This window comes from Lissotriton helveticus, chromosome 9 (assembly GCF_964261635.1).
Source record: "Lissotriton helveticus chromosome 9, aLisHel1.1, whole genome shotgun sequence".
NCBI lineage: Eukaryota > Metazoa > Chordata > Amphibia > Caudata > Salamandridae > Lissotriton > Lissotriton helveticus.
In genome coordinates, this window is record NC_136070.1 from 1,253,318,733 (window position 1) to 1,253,338,423 (window position 19,691).

Sequence of the window (19,691 nt, forward strand, 5' to 3'; positions counted from 1 at the left end):
ATTTACAGAAATCCCATCGGAAAGGATCCAAGTCACGGAGGTCTTCGGCCTCGCAAAGTTGTGACGTCGTTGCTGGTTCCTCCTGGTCCTTATCGGAGGTGACAACACAGGAGGCGACCCCGAGCTTCCCTTCTTATCCTGGAGCTGGGGTGACTGTGACCCAAATGCAGGCATTTTTTCAGACTCTGCAAACTTTCTTCGGATCAACAACTCTCCCTAGTGCGCCTTCGGGCCCCAAAGAGGTTGAAGGGAATATAATTGGGAGCTCGCCATCGGGTTTGCACTTGGCACCAGTCAAGGACCTCGACTCCGTACAAGGAGTCCTTACGACATTGGGACACAGCTCCATGTGGTTTCCTGTAATGACATTGGTGCCGTCGGATAAGGCAGTGGATATGACGTCGCCTCTAAGCCGTTTGACACCGGAGAAACCATTTGTGGAACACATCGATAAGAGGCTGCCCGGCGTCGATCGCCGCCATAGATGCTGCTTATAGGCCCGGCAGTTCCTGCACCATTCCCTCTACAAGTTGAGGATGACTATGCTTATGTTGCCATTTCTCCAGTGTTGCAGGAAGATTCTGCAGACACTGGTGACGGCGACTGCTTGGTTGGTCTTGATCAACCTCAGGCAGGAGGTTCTTTAGTTTTTGGTGGAGATAGGAGTCTGCAACCACCTCCTAACTATGATCTGCTTTCTCCGCCACGAATGGCGACAGAGGCTCGTACAGCTTTTGCGGAGGCTATTAAAAGAGCTGCTAGAATATTAAAATTGCAGCTTCCATCAATGACTTTGTCATCTGATCCATTGTTGGATCTACTTCATCAGGGTGTCACTGTGTTGAACCTGTGCTACCCTACGAAGATTCTATATGTGATATTTTCCTAGGTACTTGGGCTAAGTGATGTCAGGCATCTCCGTTGTGCGCGCCATTCCGTAACGTTATCGTCCTGCTCCGGATGTCCCTGCTTGCCTTTCTTGACACCATACTGCTAAAGGGTTTGTTTTGTAAACTGCTACTGCTTCGCAAAGTCTGGAGGTTTCTACTTTAATTCTGCCAGGTAGAGAGTCTAGGTGGTTGAAGATGTGTGGCCGGACTACATTTGCTTCGACTAGTTCATCCTTGAGGTCGTTGAACACATCTTGTGACGTAGGAAGGGCTTTGTAGAAGGCTGGCTTAGTATATGGTGCTCACTTATGTAAGTGTAGGACCCTGCACTAATCCAGACAACCCTTATAGTGATATTAGTGCTCTTAGACAACGTTAGAAAGCTCTCTAAGTGGTAGCTGTGGAAAGCAGCCTTCAGGCTTAGTCCAGAAGGAGTGTAAAGCAGCTTGTTTTACCAGAACGTTATCTTATTGGTATAGATTAAGTGAAAAAGAACCACACAGTGTTTTTATAAAAAATATGTATCTATACTAATATAATAAAGAGAGAGCCCAAACCTTTGAGGCGGGTAATCTCAGGAACCACAGCACCAATCACAACACCCAATACAGCGTTGGAAAGGGCAGTTGCAGCAGAAGGACATAGGCTATGCAGACGCCCACCATATACATTTAAAAGGTAAAAGAACCGTGCCAGCAAAGTAGTCCCTTGTGGGCGTGTCTGCATTGTGCTGTGGGCGTGTGCTGGGGGGGTGACAAACGCTGGGGGCATGTCGTACGTTCCGCCCTTCATGAATGTCTCATATCGTGTGCTGTGGGCGTGTGCTGGGGGCGTGGGCGTGGGCGTGTGCAGGGCACGGGATTACGGAAAAAAAAGCAAGCGTTGTGCCCAATATTTCATTGTTTTTTCTTCCCAGGTTCTGTACATTCCCGCTCCGGGGGTTCACCCTGCTCCCTTTAAATACCCCTGCACCCCATATTCATAACCCACCCTTACTCCTTAAAATACCCCAACACCCTTAAACACTAACCCATCTTAACCCTATGAATATACCCTGTACCCCAAAACCCAAACCTATCCCTAAACCCTAAAAATGCCCCTGTACCCCAAACCTAGCCCTGAATTCTATAAATACCCCTGTACCTCAACACCCAAATCTACCCCTGAACCCTAAAAATACCCCTGTACCCCAAAACCCAAACGTAACCCTGAACCCTAAAAATACCCCTGTACCCCAAAACCTACCCCTGAACCCTAAAATACCCCTGTACCCCGAAACCCAAACCTAGCCCTGAACCCTTAAAATACACCTGTACCCCAAAACGCAAACCTACCCCTGAACCCTAAGAATACCCCTGTACCCCAAAACCCAAACCTAGCCCTGAACCATAAAAATAACCCTGTACCCCAAAACCCAAACCCACCCCTGAACCCTAAAATACCCCTGTACCCCAAAACGAAACCTAGCCCTGAACCCTAAAAATACCCCTGTACCCCAAAACCCAAACCTAGCCCTGAACCCTTAAAATACCCCTGTACCCCAAAACCCAAACCTAGCCCTGAACCCTAAAAATACCCCTGTACCCCAAAACCCATACCTATCCCTGTACCCCATAACCCGAAACTATATCTGAACCCTTAAAATACCCAAACACCCCAAAACATATACCTCGGTACCCCAAAACATATACCCCTATACCCATACTTACCTTATCCAAACATTAAAAAAAAACATGCTTTTACCATTTATGCATTTACAACAAATTTCATTGTAAATGTATGCGTGGTAAAAGCATATAGAATGTAATGCCATGTGTTATAATGGCATTGCGGATTCCTGGTACTTTCGTAATGAAAGTATGCGGAGTGATGGTATGCGGAAAGAAAGTTGCGGAATAATGGGTGTTTACCCTCCCCCGGTAAGTACATTGGTGGCACGGCGGCCCACATCTCCAGCAACATACTCATATTTTTTCACCACCGATTTGAAAAATGCACAGGTCTCTCTCATTGATGGTCAGCACCGACATACACTTTTAGACACACCTCCTGCCACAAGTTCTAGAATTGCGAACTTTAGAGCTGGGGAGAGACGTTCGAATCTCGGCATCAGCTCAACAACCTGTGATTCCAGGCAAATCGCTTTGTCTTCCCATGCCTACCACAAATGAATGTGTTCTTCTGTAATGTAAATAGTGCGCATGCCATGTTGTCGAGTTCGCGCTATATAATATTGCAAGGAAAAATAAAGTAGGGAAACTCGAGTTCACACACTACTGAACGCGCACTCTTAAGTGCATCAGCAGTGCACTGTGAATCGGAGCGTTTCACAGGCCTGTCACAGATAAGAAATGCTATCAAAACGAAATCCTACAAAACAATATACTACTGGCCGGCAGCAATTCATACCCGGACAACGTCGGGACGGGCTGCTAGTTTATTATAAAACACTCACTAACACATACAAATATCTCCTTCCTGGAGATTTACACAATACACGCAATACTTTGCGAAGAAAACAAGTAAGTAGCACGAAACACACGGTGGTCACCGAAGGGGACCAAACTATTTACTAAAATAGTGGGATGCAAACCATGTCCCAAGTAAAGACTATACCCAGAAGACGCAGAAGTGCTGGGAAACCAAGGAACCATCCAAGGAAAGTAACGAGGAACCCCACGGTGGCTGAGTGCAGAGTGGGAAAACAACTGTGTACTCTGTTCAAGTCAAGAGGTAAGTCTCGGTTTCAATTTTAAAGAAGTACCCTTCCCAGTGAACCCTGAAGAAACCCATGAAAGACCGTTGGTTGGAGAGCCACCCCACCCGTGGATACCCTAGGAACCAGGATACCTACACTAGGGAAGCCGGGTTCATAGGTACGAAGTGGCGTCAGAAACCTCCGTCAAACTCAATGAAGGACTTCAGGATGATACAGCAGGTGAAGCCAAAGGTGGATTCAAGATGTGAAGTACCTGCAAGTAGAGGAGACTGAGTCTATGCCACTCAGTAGTGACCAGATGGCACAGAAGACGAATGCCCACTGATGTTGGTTGTTGCAGGAGAGCTGACGATGACCTTGGAGCTGCAGCTGCATGGAGCCAGCAACGCTGTGGAAGTCCTGAGCCATTCACGAATTGTCCCACGTCGGATATCGAGAGTTGAGGAGTCGGTGTCAGTTGGGAGCACCAAAAGGCCTTGGCAACTGCAAACAACGTGGCAAGCGAAAAAGGTGCCGTATCTGGACCAGCCATGTCCAAGTGACTCACCACAAGCAGAGGAGTCAGAGTAGGCCCCGATCAATCAGGGGAGTCCACTGGAATCAAAAGAAGACCCTCGAGAGGACCCACAGGCCAGAGGCGAGAGGACCTCGAGCAGCTCACCAAAGATGCAGGCCCACGGTGCAAGCGATGCAGTGAGGATGAAGATCTTGATCACAGGAGATGCTTGAGGTTGGGGCTACTCGGAGCACAAACATCCTGGAGGAAGAAAGTCAACAAACCTTTTCGACAGCAAGTTGACGCTGTGCGCAGGGGTTCTGTTCCAGTGGTTCGGACGAGGGATCCTGCCCTCAAACTTGGTGAGAGGACAGAAGAGGGCTCGAGGGAGTTGCAGAACTACCACCTGTGTTGCTGAGCCTTTCGGAGTCTGTGGGAGCCCAGGATCAGCAGACCGTTCACTTGAGTTGCGGTGCCTGCAGATGCAGGGAAGTGACTCCTTCACTTCCTACTGGTGTCTTGGATGTCCACAGGTGTTAGAAGGATCCTGTATGGAGCACGGGCACAGATGTTGCAGCAGACTTGCAGGACTTGCAGTCTCGGAGCCCAGAGCAAAGTCCAACGAAGTTCTGAGTGCCCAGACAGTCAAAGATGAAGTGGTATATTGATATGAATATTGTCCTGCGACGAATCTAAGGACCCACCCACAGGTAAGTCTTTAAATACCCTAAGGAAAGGGTTGGGACAATTCAGGGGTCCATGTCTAGTTTCGTGCCTGAGCGAAAGCCAATAGCCCCCTGAACTGGTTTTGAACCGGAGTATGCAAGGAGGGCACCAAGTTTGCCCTTCAAGTAGTCTGTGACACCCATCCAATGGACCACGGACGCGGTACGGTACTTGGGGATCAGACTTCACACGGATTCCGAAGTAGGATTACGGGAGAACTATGGGAAAGCGGTCTCGAAACTCGAGGAGGATGTCGATAAATGGATAGCTCTACCACTATCGCTGCTGGGGCGGATCTCACTTTTTGTTTTTATTCAGCAATATCCCAATGGTCTTATCAAACCACTTCTTCCGGCAGCTACGATCGTTAATGGTTCGACTGGCATGGGCCGGGAAACAGCCTAGAGTCGCATGGAAAATACTGGTGTGTCCGTACGCATCGGGCGGACTGAATGCCCCTGACCTGGAGCTTTATTATCGAGCGGCGCAAAGCGCACACGCTTACCATTGGATACATGGCCCAGTGGATATCCTGCACATACAGATTGAATTGATAGTGGCGGACCCTACGCCCTTACCTGCGCTGCTATCCAGACCCCGAGACCGAAGAATGGGTCTCCTTGATTCCCTGAATACTGTCACACATGCGTGGCACCACATGATGAACGCCCAAGCGTCCATTCTGCTATACGCCCCTAAGGCGCACATGGCTTGGAGCACCTGGTTGCCACCATGTAGGGATAAGGGGGTTGTGGAAGCTCTGAGAGGGCTGCAAATGCATACCATGGGTGATTTGTTTGCTGAAGGTAAAGCCCGCAGTTGGAGTGAGATTGAGATCGATGCCGGTTCCCATTCCCTGCTATCGCGCTTCCAGTTTCATAGAGTGAGACATGCTCTCAAGGCCCTATTAGGGGAAGATATGGAGGAACCCACAGTAGTTACAGCTTTTGACTGCATTATCAACACTAAGACCCCTACTAAACTGATTACCAACTTGTACCGTATTGCTCTCTCTGAGAGGACGGCGAATTATGCCAAGCCGAGGCTAGAATGGCAGGCTGACTTACAAATGGAACTAGGGGAAGAGATATGGCAGTACTGCTGCATGAGTACGAGGAAGATATTTCTGAATGGTCGCCATAGAGTGCTGCACTTTAAATATCTAAATAGAACTTACTACAACCCTGAAAATTTACATAGATATGGTTTGAGGGATACCTCTACTTGTGAGAGGTGTGGAGATCAATTTGCTGACTTTATACATGTAGCCTGGTCCTGCCCGGATATCCTAATGTTCTGGCACTCAGTGTACAAAGAAGAAAACGAGATCACGCAGCTGACACTGACCCCTGACCCATTACTAGCCATATTAGGCTATTCCAAGCCCCTACGCCCGATGTAGAGGAGACTGGTTGATATGGCCTTCCTTCTTGCCAGAAGATGTGTTGCCTGAAACTGGATGCGGGGCCCAGCCCCTACACTAGCACAATGGTCCAGGGAAATTACGTATTGCAGTACGCAGACAGAGCTATATAGTGACTTATTACCAACCCGTAATAGGCCGAAAAACTTCTGGTCCCTGTTTCTCGACAGACGTTATGCGTGCGACACTGCGGAGGATGAGGATACTAACAGACAGGCGAGTGGGGGTGCCCAGGCTGGGACTGTTGACGCCAACTCACAGACCGATTAACACAGACACACCACGGGCTGGAAGGTGGAGTGTTTTCTGGTGGAGTGACCGACAGGTGCTTTCCTGGACGATGGGGGAGGTGGTCAGTTCATTTGCAATAACTGGGTTCCCAGATGTGAGGCATTGTGGTCTGGGCCTTTTGTTATTGTTATTGTTATTGTTATTTTTGATTTGTAGCGCGCCCAATCACCTGCAGGCCTCTAGGCGCTTTTGTCATATACAAGTGATGTTTCTTTTACCAATGTACTCCTAGCGTTGTGTTTGTGTACACAGTCTGTATACCTAATGTTGATATTGAATGCCAATGATTGTGATGGTTGCATGTTTCTCAAAAATACCAATAAAATAAATAAACATTTTTTTAAAGTTGTCTGTGACAGGATATCTATTGTTCTGCCTTCCCCTGCTCGAGCTTTGTTCAGCAGGAGGAGGGCAGAATCGTGTCTCTGGTCGGAAGCAGCCATAGGTTGCTGTCTGGTTCTAAGACTGGTACCGGGAGCATTGGGGAGGAGATTTACAGTGCCTGTTTACGGTTTGGGGTTATGATTCCAACATGTTTAGCACCAAACATGACAGGGTTCGTTACAGCCTGTTAAGAGTTAGCCATCAAGTAATGACGCATGGCCACTCTATATATGATAATGGCTGATGCTCTTACAACCTGTAAGAATGGACTCCGAAGGTTGGAGAGGTGTCCCGCTCATGCAGGGGCACCCTCACACTTAGAACTGAGCACCGTGCCTTCAGGATTGAAAAGACCTGCCTTAGGGTAGACTTATAGGTTTTAAGTGCAGTCACCTCAGATATAAGAAAACTTTTATCTGTCGTGAGTGGTGCTAGCACCAACTTACACAGGCTGCAATGGCAGAACTCTAGTCACTAGTTGAGTGGTCTCTCATGGGTGGCACGATAAATGCTGCAGCCCATGGGAGGCCCCTGGTGTACCTATGAACTGGGTACCTTAGTACCATATACTATGGACTTAGAAAGGTACACCAGTAGCCAATTGGGAAGGTACCAAAGTACTTAACACAGTCCAATTTAAGGAGAAAGCACAGTGACTGGAGTCCTTATTAGCAGGATCCCAATCAGACTAGTCATAAAACAGTGTAACACCAGCAAAAAGTGGGGGTAACCATGAAAGCAGATCCTACTTTCCTACAAAGAGTAATTATTCTGATGAAGGAGCCACTAGGGGCACCGCTATTGGAACACTGACAGCTACCAAACCCAGAATAGAGCAGTGGACTGAAGATGTGGCAGACAGTGTACTCTTTCACGTTTGTGACAGAGTAACCTGCGCCAGACTTTAAATTAGACACTTGGGAGCAGAAGAGCTGTTCCCCGCCCTACGGCCGATTGCGAACCAGTCTCCTATCAGTGGGGCGGTTCCTCTTCAGTGGAATCAAGCTTTAATCTCCCCCTTGCTGAAGAAGCCCTCCCTTGATCCTGAATGCTTTAAAAATTACAGACCTATCTCTCTGTTACCACAATTGTAGAGCGGGCTGTTAGTATGACTCTCTCCTCCTATCTTGAACATCACAATCTTTTGGAAGAGGCTCAGTTTGGCTTTCGGTCAACTCATGGGACCGAAACAGCCCTGTTGACCGTCATGGACGAGCTTCAGAGGCGGGGAGACAGGGGACATGCAGCTGCATTGATTCTGCTTGACCTGTCTGCCGCCTTTGATACGGTCAACCATGGGATTCTGTTGAGAAGGCTGAGTGAGTGTGGGGTTAGGGGCTCTGCCTTAAGGTGGTTCCGCTCCTTCTTACAGGACAGACATCAGGCGGTATCCCTCCCCCCCTTTCAATTTGCCTTTTCCAAGGTGCTGCATGGGGTGCCTCAGGGCTCAGCTATCAGCCCTATTATTTTCAACGTGTACCTAAAACCTCTGATTGCTGTTATCAAGGCATATAATATCGATATCGTAAATTATGCAGACAATACTCAGTTGATCTTGTCATTTGAGGGAGAGGAGTCAACTACAGTGGAAGCTTTTCACAACAGTTTGCAGGACAGGCCCCGCTGGCTGCAGGATAACTCGTTACAATTCAACGCAGGAAAGACTGAGGTGATCTTCTGTGCGGGGAACAGGATTTCTCTTTGCCTTCCTAGCAACTTTTGGCCTTCGAGTACTGTGTCCTCAATTCAGCCGGCTGCCAGAGTCCGCAACCTAGGCATTATATTTGAAGACAAGCTTACTCTGGAAAGTCAGGTTAAAAAGACTACTACCTCCTGCTTTGCGATCATCAGATCTCTCCGAAAAATCTTCCCACTACTTCCCTCTCAGGTGCGTGCACAAGTGGCCAGATGCACAATTCTCAGTAGGCTCGACTACTGCAATGCTCTCCTACTGGACTCCCCTAACTTCCTGCTGGACAGATTACAAAGAATACAGTCGACAGCGACCAAACTAGTGTTAGGCTTGCCTAGAAGCTCCTCGGCATCTGCAGCCGTAGCTGAACTTCACTGGCTCCCCTTGAGACAGAGAGTTAACTTTAAGTCTCTCTGCCTTGTTTTTAAAGCCCTTCATGGGATAGGACCTGTGCGTATGCGCAAAAAATTCAACTGGTACACACCCGACAAGAACACTGCGCTTCTCTTCGGCTAGACTAGTCATGGTTCCAAGGTTTCGTAAGGTCAGATCGGGGGGCAGATTATTTGTGGTGGCAGCTGCAAAATTGTGGAATAGTCTCCCTTTGGAAATTCGGCAACTCAGAGAGATTCTTCCCTTTAGAAAAAGGGTAAAAACCTGGCTGTTTCCCAGGACGTAGTAGCCTCTCCCGATTCTTGCACCCGCTCCCCCCTTGAGTTTCGTTTCCAGCGCCAGGATGCCTGCTAGGTGAGAGCGCGCTTTATAAATTGAATAAATAAATTTACATGCTCTTGCGCCACTTCTGCGTCACTTTTCCCATGTTAAAAGTGACACTAAAGTGGCGCAAGGGGCTTGTAAATCTGCCTCTTGGACTTTTGAACAGTATCACTTATTTTGCTCTTTTCTATGCAGAATGTGATTTCCTTTGAATCCTATATAATGAAGCATTCATATAATCTGCTTATATTTTGTTTTTGTTTTTAGATCACAACTGGCATGGAAAAAGAATTCTTGAGTCTTCTCCCTACTGTCCAGTGCATCTCTCCGATTAATGTGCTAGACTATTTTAAAAAGGGTATCTCACGCATTCCAGAAAGTAAGGAGTACCAGCTAATGGACTGTAACATCTTCAAGAGTGACAGCTTTCAACGGTCATACCAGTACCTCAAGAAATACAGGAACAGACAAAGCCTTGATACCTTTTGCTTCACCTCATCGAAAATAGAAGGTTCTGAAAAGGAGTGCTTAGAAATTTTGCTGGAGTACTGTGGGAGGAGAGACCCGTCTTGGACAGAGATAAACAACTTTGCTTGTTTTTTAAGTCTGCAACTGAAGAAATGTGAATGTTCAGTATTCTGTAGTGAAGTTGTCCAAATGGAATTGAGAGGTTTCAAGGCTTTTGTGATAAAATTTATGATTAGGATGGCCAAAGACTTTGCTATGCCTTCCCTAAACATGTCAGATGAAAGCTCTCTGGCTGCTCCAGGGGATGATGATGATAATATATTACAGGAGTATCAGTTGCGTCGAAAATGGGAACAACAGGCTCATCCATACATAATTTTCCATTCTGATGACACATCCATGGAATTTCTTGGATTCCACATAAATGATAGTTTTGATGCACTGGATGCATATTCAGGTACTATACTGGAGAAGGATGTGATTAACAAAACATTATATGAAAATCTTAATAGGCAAGGGGTTCCTTTTAATGTAAAATATGAAAATCTGTCTAGACAAAAGCAGCTGGAGGCTCTTTGTAGAGTCTTTGGTGTGAACAACATCAAAGATCCAGATGAATCTTATCAACTGACCCTCGATAACACCATGAAGATGATGGCTATTCATCTGAGGTTCCAAGCTAACATTCCAGTTATTGTAATGGGTGACACTGGCTGTGGAAAGACTAGGCTGGTGCAGTTCATGTGTGATTTGCAAAGAGCAGGCAAGGAAATAAAAAACATGGTGCTAGTTAGAGTTCATGGTGGGACAACCTCCAAAAATATTCACCAGAAAGTTAAGGAAGCCATTGATCTTGCAATGAAAAATGAAAAAGAACACAATCAGGATACTGTGCTATTTTTTGATGAAGCAAATACTACAGAAGCTGTGTTTGCAATTAAAGAAGTTCTGTGTGACAAGTGTGTTAATGGAGAATTGATTCTCACCACTCGCTTGAAGATTGTTGCTGCTTGCAATCCCTATAAAAGACATACAAAGGAAGCCATTGAACTACTGGAAAAGGCTGGGCTGGGATACAGAGTGCATGCTGAGGATACCATTGAAAAACTAGGATTTGTTCCATTGAGGCAATTAGTGTATCGAGTGCATCCCCTACCACCAAGCATGTTGCCTCTTGTCTGGGATTTTGGGCAACTCAATAAAGAGACACAGAATTTGTACATAACAGAAATTGTTAAAACTACTATCAAGAACAGGAGTCTACCTAAAGAGTATGTATCAATTTTGACCTCTGTTATTTCAGCCTCCCAACAGTTCTTAGGAGAAAGAAAGGATGAATGTCGAATTGCTAGCCTGCGGGACATTGAACGATGCATGAAAGTAATACTCTGGTTTTATGATCGGAAAGACATTCTGTTTCCTCTAATTGATAAAAAGTGTGAAGAGTCAGTAGATCCTGTAATCCGTGCTCTTGTACTTGCAGTTGGGGTTTGCTACTACGCCTCTTTAAAGAATCGTCAAGCATACCTCGAAGCCATATCTTCTTGTCTCTCTAAGGTTTCTGAAAATCCACTATCCTTTTCCAAAGTTAAGAAAGAGATTACAATGTGCCAGGAAGTCTTCCTTGACCATCTTGTTATTCCTGAAGCAACAGCAAAGAATGATGCTCTACGGGAAAACATATTCATGATGGTTGTCTGTATGGATCTCAGAGTGCCCTTGTTTCTTGTAGGAAAACCAGGTAGTTCTAAATCTCTTTCAAAAACCATAATTGCTGATGCGATGCAAGGAAAATTTTCAAAAAATGATCTGTTGAAAAAATGCAAACAGCTCCAGCTGGTGTCATTTCAGTGTAGCCCTCATTCTAAACCAGAAGGAATCATCTCCACATTTAGACAATGTGCACAATTTCAGAGAGACCAGAATTTGGAAGAATTTGCCTCAGCTGTGGTACTTGATGAAATAGGTCTGGCTGAAGACTCACCTCAGATGCCACTCAAGACGTTACATCCTCTTCTTGAAGATGGCTGTGTTGATGACGATAACCCAGAACAGTATAAAAAAGTTGGCTTTATTGGCATCTCAAACTGGGCCCTTGATCCAGCTAAAATGAATAGAGGTCTGCTTGTTTTGCGAGATGCCCCTGAAAGAGGTGAATTAGTGAACACTGCAAAAGGAATCTGCGCTGGTGAGGAAAAGCACAGTATTGCAATTGAGCATTTGTTTCCAAAAATTGCTTCTTCATATGAAGCAATTTTAGATAAACAGAAAAATGAATTTTATGGCCTTCGTGATTTCTACAGTGTGATAAAGATGTTACTCTCCTCTACAATAGAGAACAGAGGTGTTCTTTCAGAGCAAAACATTGTGAGAGCAATTCTGAGAAACTTTGGAGGTTCTGATAAAATAAATCCTGTAATTGAGTTCTCAAAATGTTTTCCCACTTTAGGACAGGTTCCAGAACACATTAGTAATACACTCAGTCTATTGCAAGATAACTTGGACATGCGCAAATCAGGCTTCGCATCCAGGTATTTGCTGCTCTTAACTACAAACCACGCTGCCCTGCATATTATCCAAATGAAAAATCTCATGGATATTAATGACTGTGACATTATCTATGGCTCAGGATTTCCCAAAGACCAGGAATATTCTCAGGTCTGCAGATCTGTAAACAGAGTTAAAATTTGCATGGAGACAGGGAGACCTGTCATCCTGTTGAACATCCATAATCTATACGAGAGCCTTTATGATGCCCTTAATCAATGCTTTGTCAGACTTGGAGGAAACTACTATGTGGATCTGGGGCTTGGAACTCATAGGGTTAAATGTAGAGTGAAGGAAACATTTAGGTTGGTTGTCATTGAAGACAAGGACATTGTTTATGAGCAATTTCCGACTCCACTACTAAACCGTCTGGAAAAGCACATTTTAGAAATGAATAACATTCTAGGCTGGTGCCTTCTCAAAATCAATGAAGAAATGCAAGTGTGGACAGATGTGTTTCTGAAAATTAATGAAAATAATGTTACTGCAATTGGATCAAGACAGTTTTACCCAAGGGAGACTGATGTTTTCATTGGCTACAGCAAAGATACCTTGGCGACTGTTACTCTGCAGTCTTGTCCAAAGAACTACAGCTCATCCGAAAATCTGCTAGCGTCTGAAAGAAACAAAGTCTTCGAAACTGCCAAGAATACATTAATAAACTGTGCTACTCCTGATTCTATTCTGCGACTCAAATATACAGATATGGAGAACGTGGACCAGATTCAAGACATGTACTTTGCAAAACAGAAGCACACCTCTTTGATTGACATCCTTGAATGCTGTACGGCCGAGTCCCTAAATGGGATATATCTCGAGGTAAGCCATTTCTTTTTTTAATCAGTTGATAAACCAAATACTTACATAAAGGAGTGCTGACTTATAATTGTTATTAACTCAGAGCAATTAGATTGAATCTTCACTGTAGCAACTCTATGTAACTGGAACCTATATCTTATTTTAGTCTTTGATATGAGCAACCGTCAGTGTGTAGAATTAAAACTGTCCATCTAACTTATCAATCAGGCAGTTCTACTAGGATAAGAAAGATAAAATGTGGGACGAGGAAGACGCTGGGAGTGTGGAAAAGAATTCAAAGCAAGACTCTAGAATTCTAGGTCGATGGTGGATATAGGTTTTTTCATGCCGGAATAAGCTAATTGCCCCTACAGGGACACCATGGACACTTATGGCTTTCGAAATTTCAAAATGTCAACTGCCAAGCCTGACCCTCACCAGGGACGTTTGAGATTTACCCGCCTTGAGAAAATATGGAAAAACTGAGGGCCATATTATCAAGAATAGGCGATACATTATCGCCGCTTTTATCGGCAGAAAACTGCCACTAAGGCGGCGATAATGGGCTTGATAATATGCCCTTGTGAATTCCCATTGAAGCCCAGGTTCACACCATAACCTGGGCTGCTATGGGAATTCTCAAGGGCATATTATCAAGCCCATGATCGCCGCTTTAGCGGCAGTTTCCTGCCGATAAAAGCGGCGATAATGTATCGCCCTTTCTTGATAATATGACCCTGAGAGTTTGTGATTTTTTAACCCCATTTAACTAAAAATGTTACCTATTAATTTCTAAATTGTAAATAGCATCTTCCTTCACTACTACATTCCACCTTAATGTTTGCTTCCATCCTTCATCTTCCAAGGTATACATCGTGATAATCTACTTGAAAGGAACAGTGTGGAAAAATGACAATAAACTCCGGTTGTAGACAGCAGAGCTAGACATATCTTGAAGTCATTTAGCAGAGCTTCTTCTGAAAATCATAGAGATGCAAGACTCACACAGCAGCAGTCATAGGCATTTAAACCTTAATCAATATAGTTAATGTAATCTCATCAAGAATTTCAATCATTCTGTTCCAAGGCATCACCTTCTGGAAATAAACTCACTCTGTTGTCTACTGTAAGTGTTTATTTGGGATAAATAAACTACCATGTCCCAAACACAGACATGCCATTTTCAAGAAAATTCAAGTATTTTGTCCCCAAACCCGAGCTTCTTATTTTTTTTTCTTCTGTAAATTCAAGTCTGGACCCCAAATGTCAGTGCCTGTCATGGGGGATAATTTCTACCTTACATGATTCTGTACAATTGACATTCATTTGAAAAAATATCTATTACATGCCAAATATTCCCACTTTTTTATTATATCTGGGATGGGCACCATCATTTAATGGATGCCCATATTATGCCATGAAATACTACATCTGAAAGAAACAGGTTAGTATTAGATTCCTTACCTTAGAATATCCCCAGGCGTCAGTCTGGATCCGGAAACTTTTGCGTAGCAGTACCCCTGCGCGTCGGTAGGCGTCGTCTGCAGGCGTCCCCTGCGGCTCCGCGTCGTCGGCGTCGTGCGCCGTGATGACGTCGCTGGAGTATATAGACGCCGCCTCCGCGCGCTGACGTCAGTTCTTCTTTTTTCCGCGCCAGTTAGCGCAGATCCGAAGAGCAGTACTCCGGTCTTTTGACCAAGTTTTTTGTTAACTGATTGATCTTTACGGTGCCGGTAGGATGCCCGGTTTCAAGAGTTGTGACGAGTGCGACCGCCTGATGTCGGTCACCGACCACCATCGACTCTGCCTCCGGTGTCTGGGCGCGGACCACGACGTGGAGTCCTGCGTCGACTGTCGGGCCTTGACTGGAAAAGCTAGGCGGGAGCGGTCCCGCAAGCTTCTCGAGCTCCGGTTGTCGGCCCCGCGTCGAGAACGGTCCCGGTCCGGTCGGAGGTCGAGGGAGCGGTCGAGGGAACGGTCGCGGAGCCGCCATGGGCGCTCCGGGAGTCGCCACCATTCCTCCGGCTCGTCAGGTAAGCACAAGAAGTCGGGGCGTCGCCATCGCACCCCCGACTCCCCCCGACGCCCGCGTGCTGCGGCCGGGGGCTCGGGTGACCCCACCCCCGCGGTCCCGCATGGGTCGCCGACGCCGTCTACCCCACACCTGTCGGTCCCTGGGGAAGGCGCGTCGCGTGAGGAGATCGAGGCCTTCCTCATTGCTATGAGGGCGAGGTCTTCTCCGGCGGGGCCTTCGGCGCCTGCGGGCCCGTCGGTCCCGTCTGGGGGCCCGAGCGGTTCGGGTGCTCCGGCCCCGGCGCCGCTGGTTCCCTCTGGTTCGTCGCCGGCTGGTCTCCCGGCCTCTCCGGCGTCGGTTCCTGTGGGCCAACCCGTGGTACCGCCCCCGCGTGGTGCAGCGACTCCGCCGTCGGCTCCGGCCGGCGTCGGGTCCCCGGCACCGACGCCGCGCGGCGCCACCCCCCTTTCCTCCCCGACTCCGGACTCGGAGCCGGACCGGCGTCGGCCGACGCCGGACCCGACGCCGATGGGGCCCGTTGACCCCGATGTCTATATCGTCGACCCAGAATATGGGTATGACGAGGAGGAGTATGGAGAGGGTTGGGAGGGGTCTGAGGACCCTCTATCCCGTGCCTGCCAGTACGATGTGGACTGGGTAGGTGATCTGGGTGATGCCAGTGGCCTGGACGAGTCGCCCAACCCTGGGTTTGTCTCTCCGTCCCCTGTGGCGTCCGAGGCGGGTGCTGCCTATTCGGTGGTCCTGATGAGGGCTGCCAAGGCCTTACACCTTGAGCTCCCCGTCGCGAAGGTCAAACCGAATATTCTGACGGAAGTTTTTAAACCGCAGTCATGCCCCCAGGAGCCTCTGCTGCCGTTTAATGAGGCCCTGACGGATGTCCTTCTGGGCACCTGGTCCAGGCCCGCTTCTGGTGCGCCGGTTGACCGGAACGTTGCCAGGCGTCACCGTCCCTGCTCGGACGACCCTGCCTTCCTGTCCACCCATCCCTCCCCGGAGAGTCTGGTGATCCAGGCCTCCACTTCACAGTCCGCATTTCCGTCGGCTCCGCCCGACCGGGAATCAAAGAGGTACGACCAATTTGGAAAAAAAGTGTTTTCCTCTTTGAGCGCTGGACTGCGGTCTTGTAACACCGCGTGCCTCTTGGGCCGCTACACCCACTCCCTGTGGGATACGGTCGAGGAGTGTTTGCCGCAATGCCCCCAGGAAGTGCGGGACAAGCTCACCCGGGCCTTGGTTGAAGGCCGGGATGCGGCGCGGTACTCGATCCGTTGTGGTCTGGACACCACGGACTCACTGGGACGGGCCATGTCCACTACGGTGGCGATTCGTCACCATGCCTGGCTGAGATCTGCCAACTTCTCACCAGACGTCCAAAATACACTTATGGACATGCCATTTGATGGCAGTCGCCTATTTGGTGACAAAGCGGACCACGCGCTGGAGCGCTTCAAGGACTCCAGGGTCACGGCCAAGTCCTTGGGTCTCTCGACCCAGCGCCAGCAGACGGGTTCGTTTCGGCCCTTTCGTGGCCAAGGGAGGGGAGGTCCCACACGTGCTGCCAGCCACGCGGCGCAGAGCGCTCCCCAGCGCGGTGGCGCCCGTGGTTTCCGCCGTGGTGGCGGTAGAGGCCAGCGTCGTGGTCAGTCCACGCCTCCCTCCGCTGCGGCATCCAAGCCTTCCTAGTCCGAGCTTTCGGGCTCACGTGACGCCAGTGGGTGGCAGGGTTCGCCATCACCACTCCCGCTGGCGCGCGATAACATCGGACAGGTGGGTGCTGCAGCTTGTCCGAAGGGGCTATGCCCTCCCCTTCGAGTCCACTCCTCCAGCCATGCCACCGCAGAACCACCGTGTGTCGGGGGACCACTTGACACTTCTGCAGGAGGAAGTTACGGCCCTCTTGGCCAAGGGGGCCATCGAGCGCGTTCCTGGGCCAGAAGTAGGGTGTGGTTGCTACTCCCACTACTTTCTGGTACCCAAGAAGGACAAGGGAGGCCTGCGTCCTATCTTGGATCTACGGAACGTCAACGGCTTCCTCCGGAAGGAGAAGTTCAAGATGTTGACTTTGGCTCAGGTCTTGGCTGCTCTAGACCCACAAGACTGGATGGTAGCGTTGGACTTGCAGGATGCGTACTTTCACATCCCCGTCCTGCCGGCCCACCGGCGTTACCTGCGGTTCACGGTAGGCCACGAGCACTTTCAGTTTATCGTGCTCCCATTCGGCCTTACCAGCGCCCCACGGGTGTTCACGAAAGTGATGGCGGTGGTCGCAGCTCATCTGCGCCGGTTAGGGGTTTCAGTCTTCCCCTACCTCGACGACTGGCTGTTGAAGGCGGGCTCGCCCCAGACAGTCGTCCACCACCTTCAGATGACGGCAGACCTCCTGCACGAGCTGGGGTTTTCCATCAATGTGCCGAAATCACACCTGTGTCCCTCTCAAAAGCTCCTTTTCATCGGAGCGGTTCTCGACTCGGCGCAGTTTCGGGTTTATCCTCCGGAACGGCGGGTCCGGGATATTCAGGCTCTGATTCCCATCTTTCAGCCGTTATCCCGGGTTTCGGTCAGGTTGACGCTGCGGCTTCTGGGGCTGATGGCCTCCTGCATCCTTCTGGTGCATCACGCCAGATGGCGGATGCGGGCTCTGCAGTGGGACCTGAAGTTTCAGTGGGCCCAGCATCAGGGCAACCTATCCGACCATGTCCTGATCTCGGAGGGCACTGCGAGACAGTTGCAGTGGTGGCTTACGGACCGCGATTGGGTCAGGGGCAGATCCCTCTCCCTTCCCCAACCGGAGCACGTGGTTGTGACGGACGCGTCCCTCCAAGGCTGGGGTGGCCACTTGGGAGAGGCGGAGATCAGAGGCCTCTGGTCTCCGGCGGAGTCCCGGCTCCATATCAACATGTTGGAGCTGCGGGCGATTCGCCTAGCACTGAAGGCATTCCTCCCCTTTGTCAACGGGAGTGTAGTGCAGGTGTTCACGGACAACACCACCGCCATGTGGTACTGCAACAAACAGGGCGGTGTGGGGTCGTGGACCCTTTGCCAAGAGGCTCTGCGCCTCTGGCAATGGCTGGAACGTCAGGGCGTGACTCTGACGGTTCAACACCTGGCAGGTTCTCTGAACGCCAGGGCGGACGAACTCAGCCGTCGGTGCTCGGTGGATCACGAATGGCGTCTGAACTCGGATGTGGCGAGAGGCCTCTTTCAGCAATGGGGAGAGCCTTGGTTAGATCTATTCGCCACAGAAGAGAACGCGCAATGTCATCAGTTCTGCGCGTTGGAGTTTCCAAGACGGCACTCGCTCGGCGACGCCTTTCGGCGCGAGTGGAGTTGCGGTCTGTTGTACGCCTTTCCGCCTATACCACTTCTGCCCAGAGTGCTGAAGAAGATCAGGCGCGACCGGGCCCAAGTTATCCTTGTGGCTCCGGACTGGGCTCGAAGATACTGGTATCCCGAGCTACTCAGCATGACAGTCGGTCCCTCGATCCGCCTGCCCCTTCAGGAGGACCTTCTGTCGCAGCAGCAGGGGACGGTCCTCCACCCGAACCTGTCCAGTCTCCACCTCCATGCTTGGAGATTGAGCGGCGGCAGCTGAGGCCATTTGACTTGCCTCCTGAAGTCTGTGATGTAATTCTGGCAGCCAGGCGTCCCTCCACGAAGTCGGTATACGCCTGCCGGTGGAACAGATTTGTGGCATGGTGCACAGCAAAGGCTGTGGATCCCCTTTCTGCCCCTCTGTCTGAGGTTCTCCTCTTCCTCCTTTCCCTTGCCCAGCAGGGCTCTGCTCTGGGCACTATCAAGGGCTATCTTTCTGCCCTTTCCGCCTTCTTGAGGCTACCTGATCAGCCATCTTTATTCAAGTCCCCTATTGTGTTACGATTCTTGAAGGGCATCACGCACATGTATCCTCCAACTCCGTTCGTGATGCCTCAGTGGGACTTGAACCTGGTCTTGACTTTCCTGATGTGCGCTCCCTTTGAGCCCCTTCATTCCTGTCCTCTCCGTCTTCTCACCTTAAAGACGGCCTTCCTGGTAGCCATCACCTCTGCCAGGAGAGTGAGTGAGCTCCAGGCTCTTTCTATTCAACCTCCTTTCTTGTCTGTTCATCCTGATAAGGTGGTTCTTCGGACTAGACCTTCTTTCCTGCCCAAGGTAGTCTCTGCTTTTCACATTGGGCAGTCCATCACCTTGCCCTCTTTCTTCCCGCCTCCGCATCCTTCAAAGGATGAAGAGCGGCTCCATCGTCTGGACCCAAAACGTGCGCTTTCATTCTATATGGATCGCACACGCCAGTTCCGGGTGGATGACCAACTGTTTGTTGGCTACGTGGGTGAGAAGAAGGGAAGGGCGGTACAGAAACGGACCATCTCTCGGTGGGTCGTCCTGTGCATCAAAGCATGCTACTCTTTGGCTCGGAAGGAGCCTCCTGTTGGGCTGAGGGCCCATTCCACTCGGGCCACGGCGGCTACTACTGCCCTGGGCCGGGGAGTCCCTTTGCAGGACATTT

General features: G+C 49.2%; 1 protein-coding gene across 1 annotated transcript in view; it reads left to right on the forward strand.

The window, feature by feature from the left end:
* Nucleotides 1-3,960: 3,960 nt before the first annotated feature.
* The window catches only part of LOC144783414 (E3 ubiquitin-protein ligase rnf213-alpha-like), a 2,376,820-nt gene continuing 2,361,089 nt past the window's right edge, over nt 3,961-19,691 (forward strand). Inside the window, exons 1-2 of the mRNA XM_078662402.1 lie at nt 3,961-4,119; nt 9,607-13,173. Of these exons, the coding sequence (XP_078518528.1) occupies nt 3,961-4,119; nt 9,607-13,173 (3,726 nt within the window). The remainder of the gene's footprint in view (nt 4,120-9,606; nt 13,174-19,691) is intronic.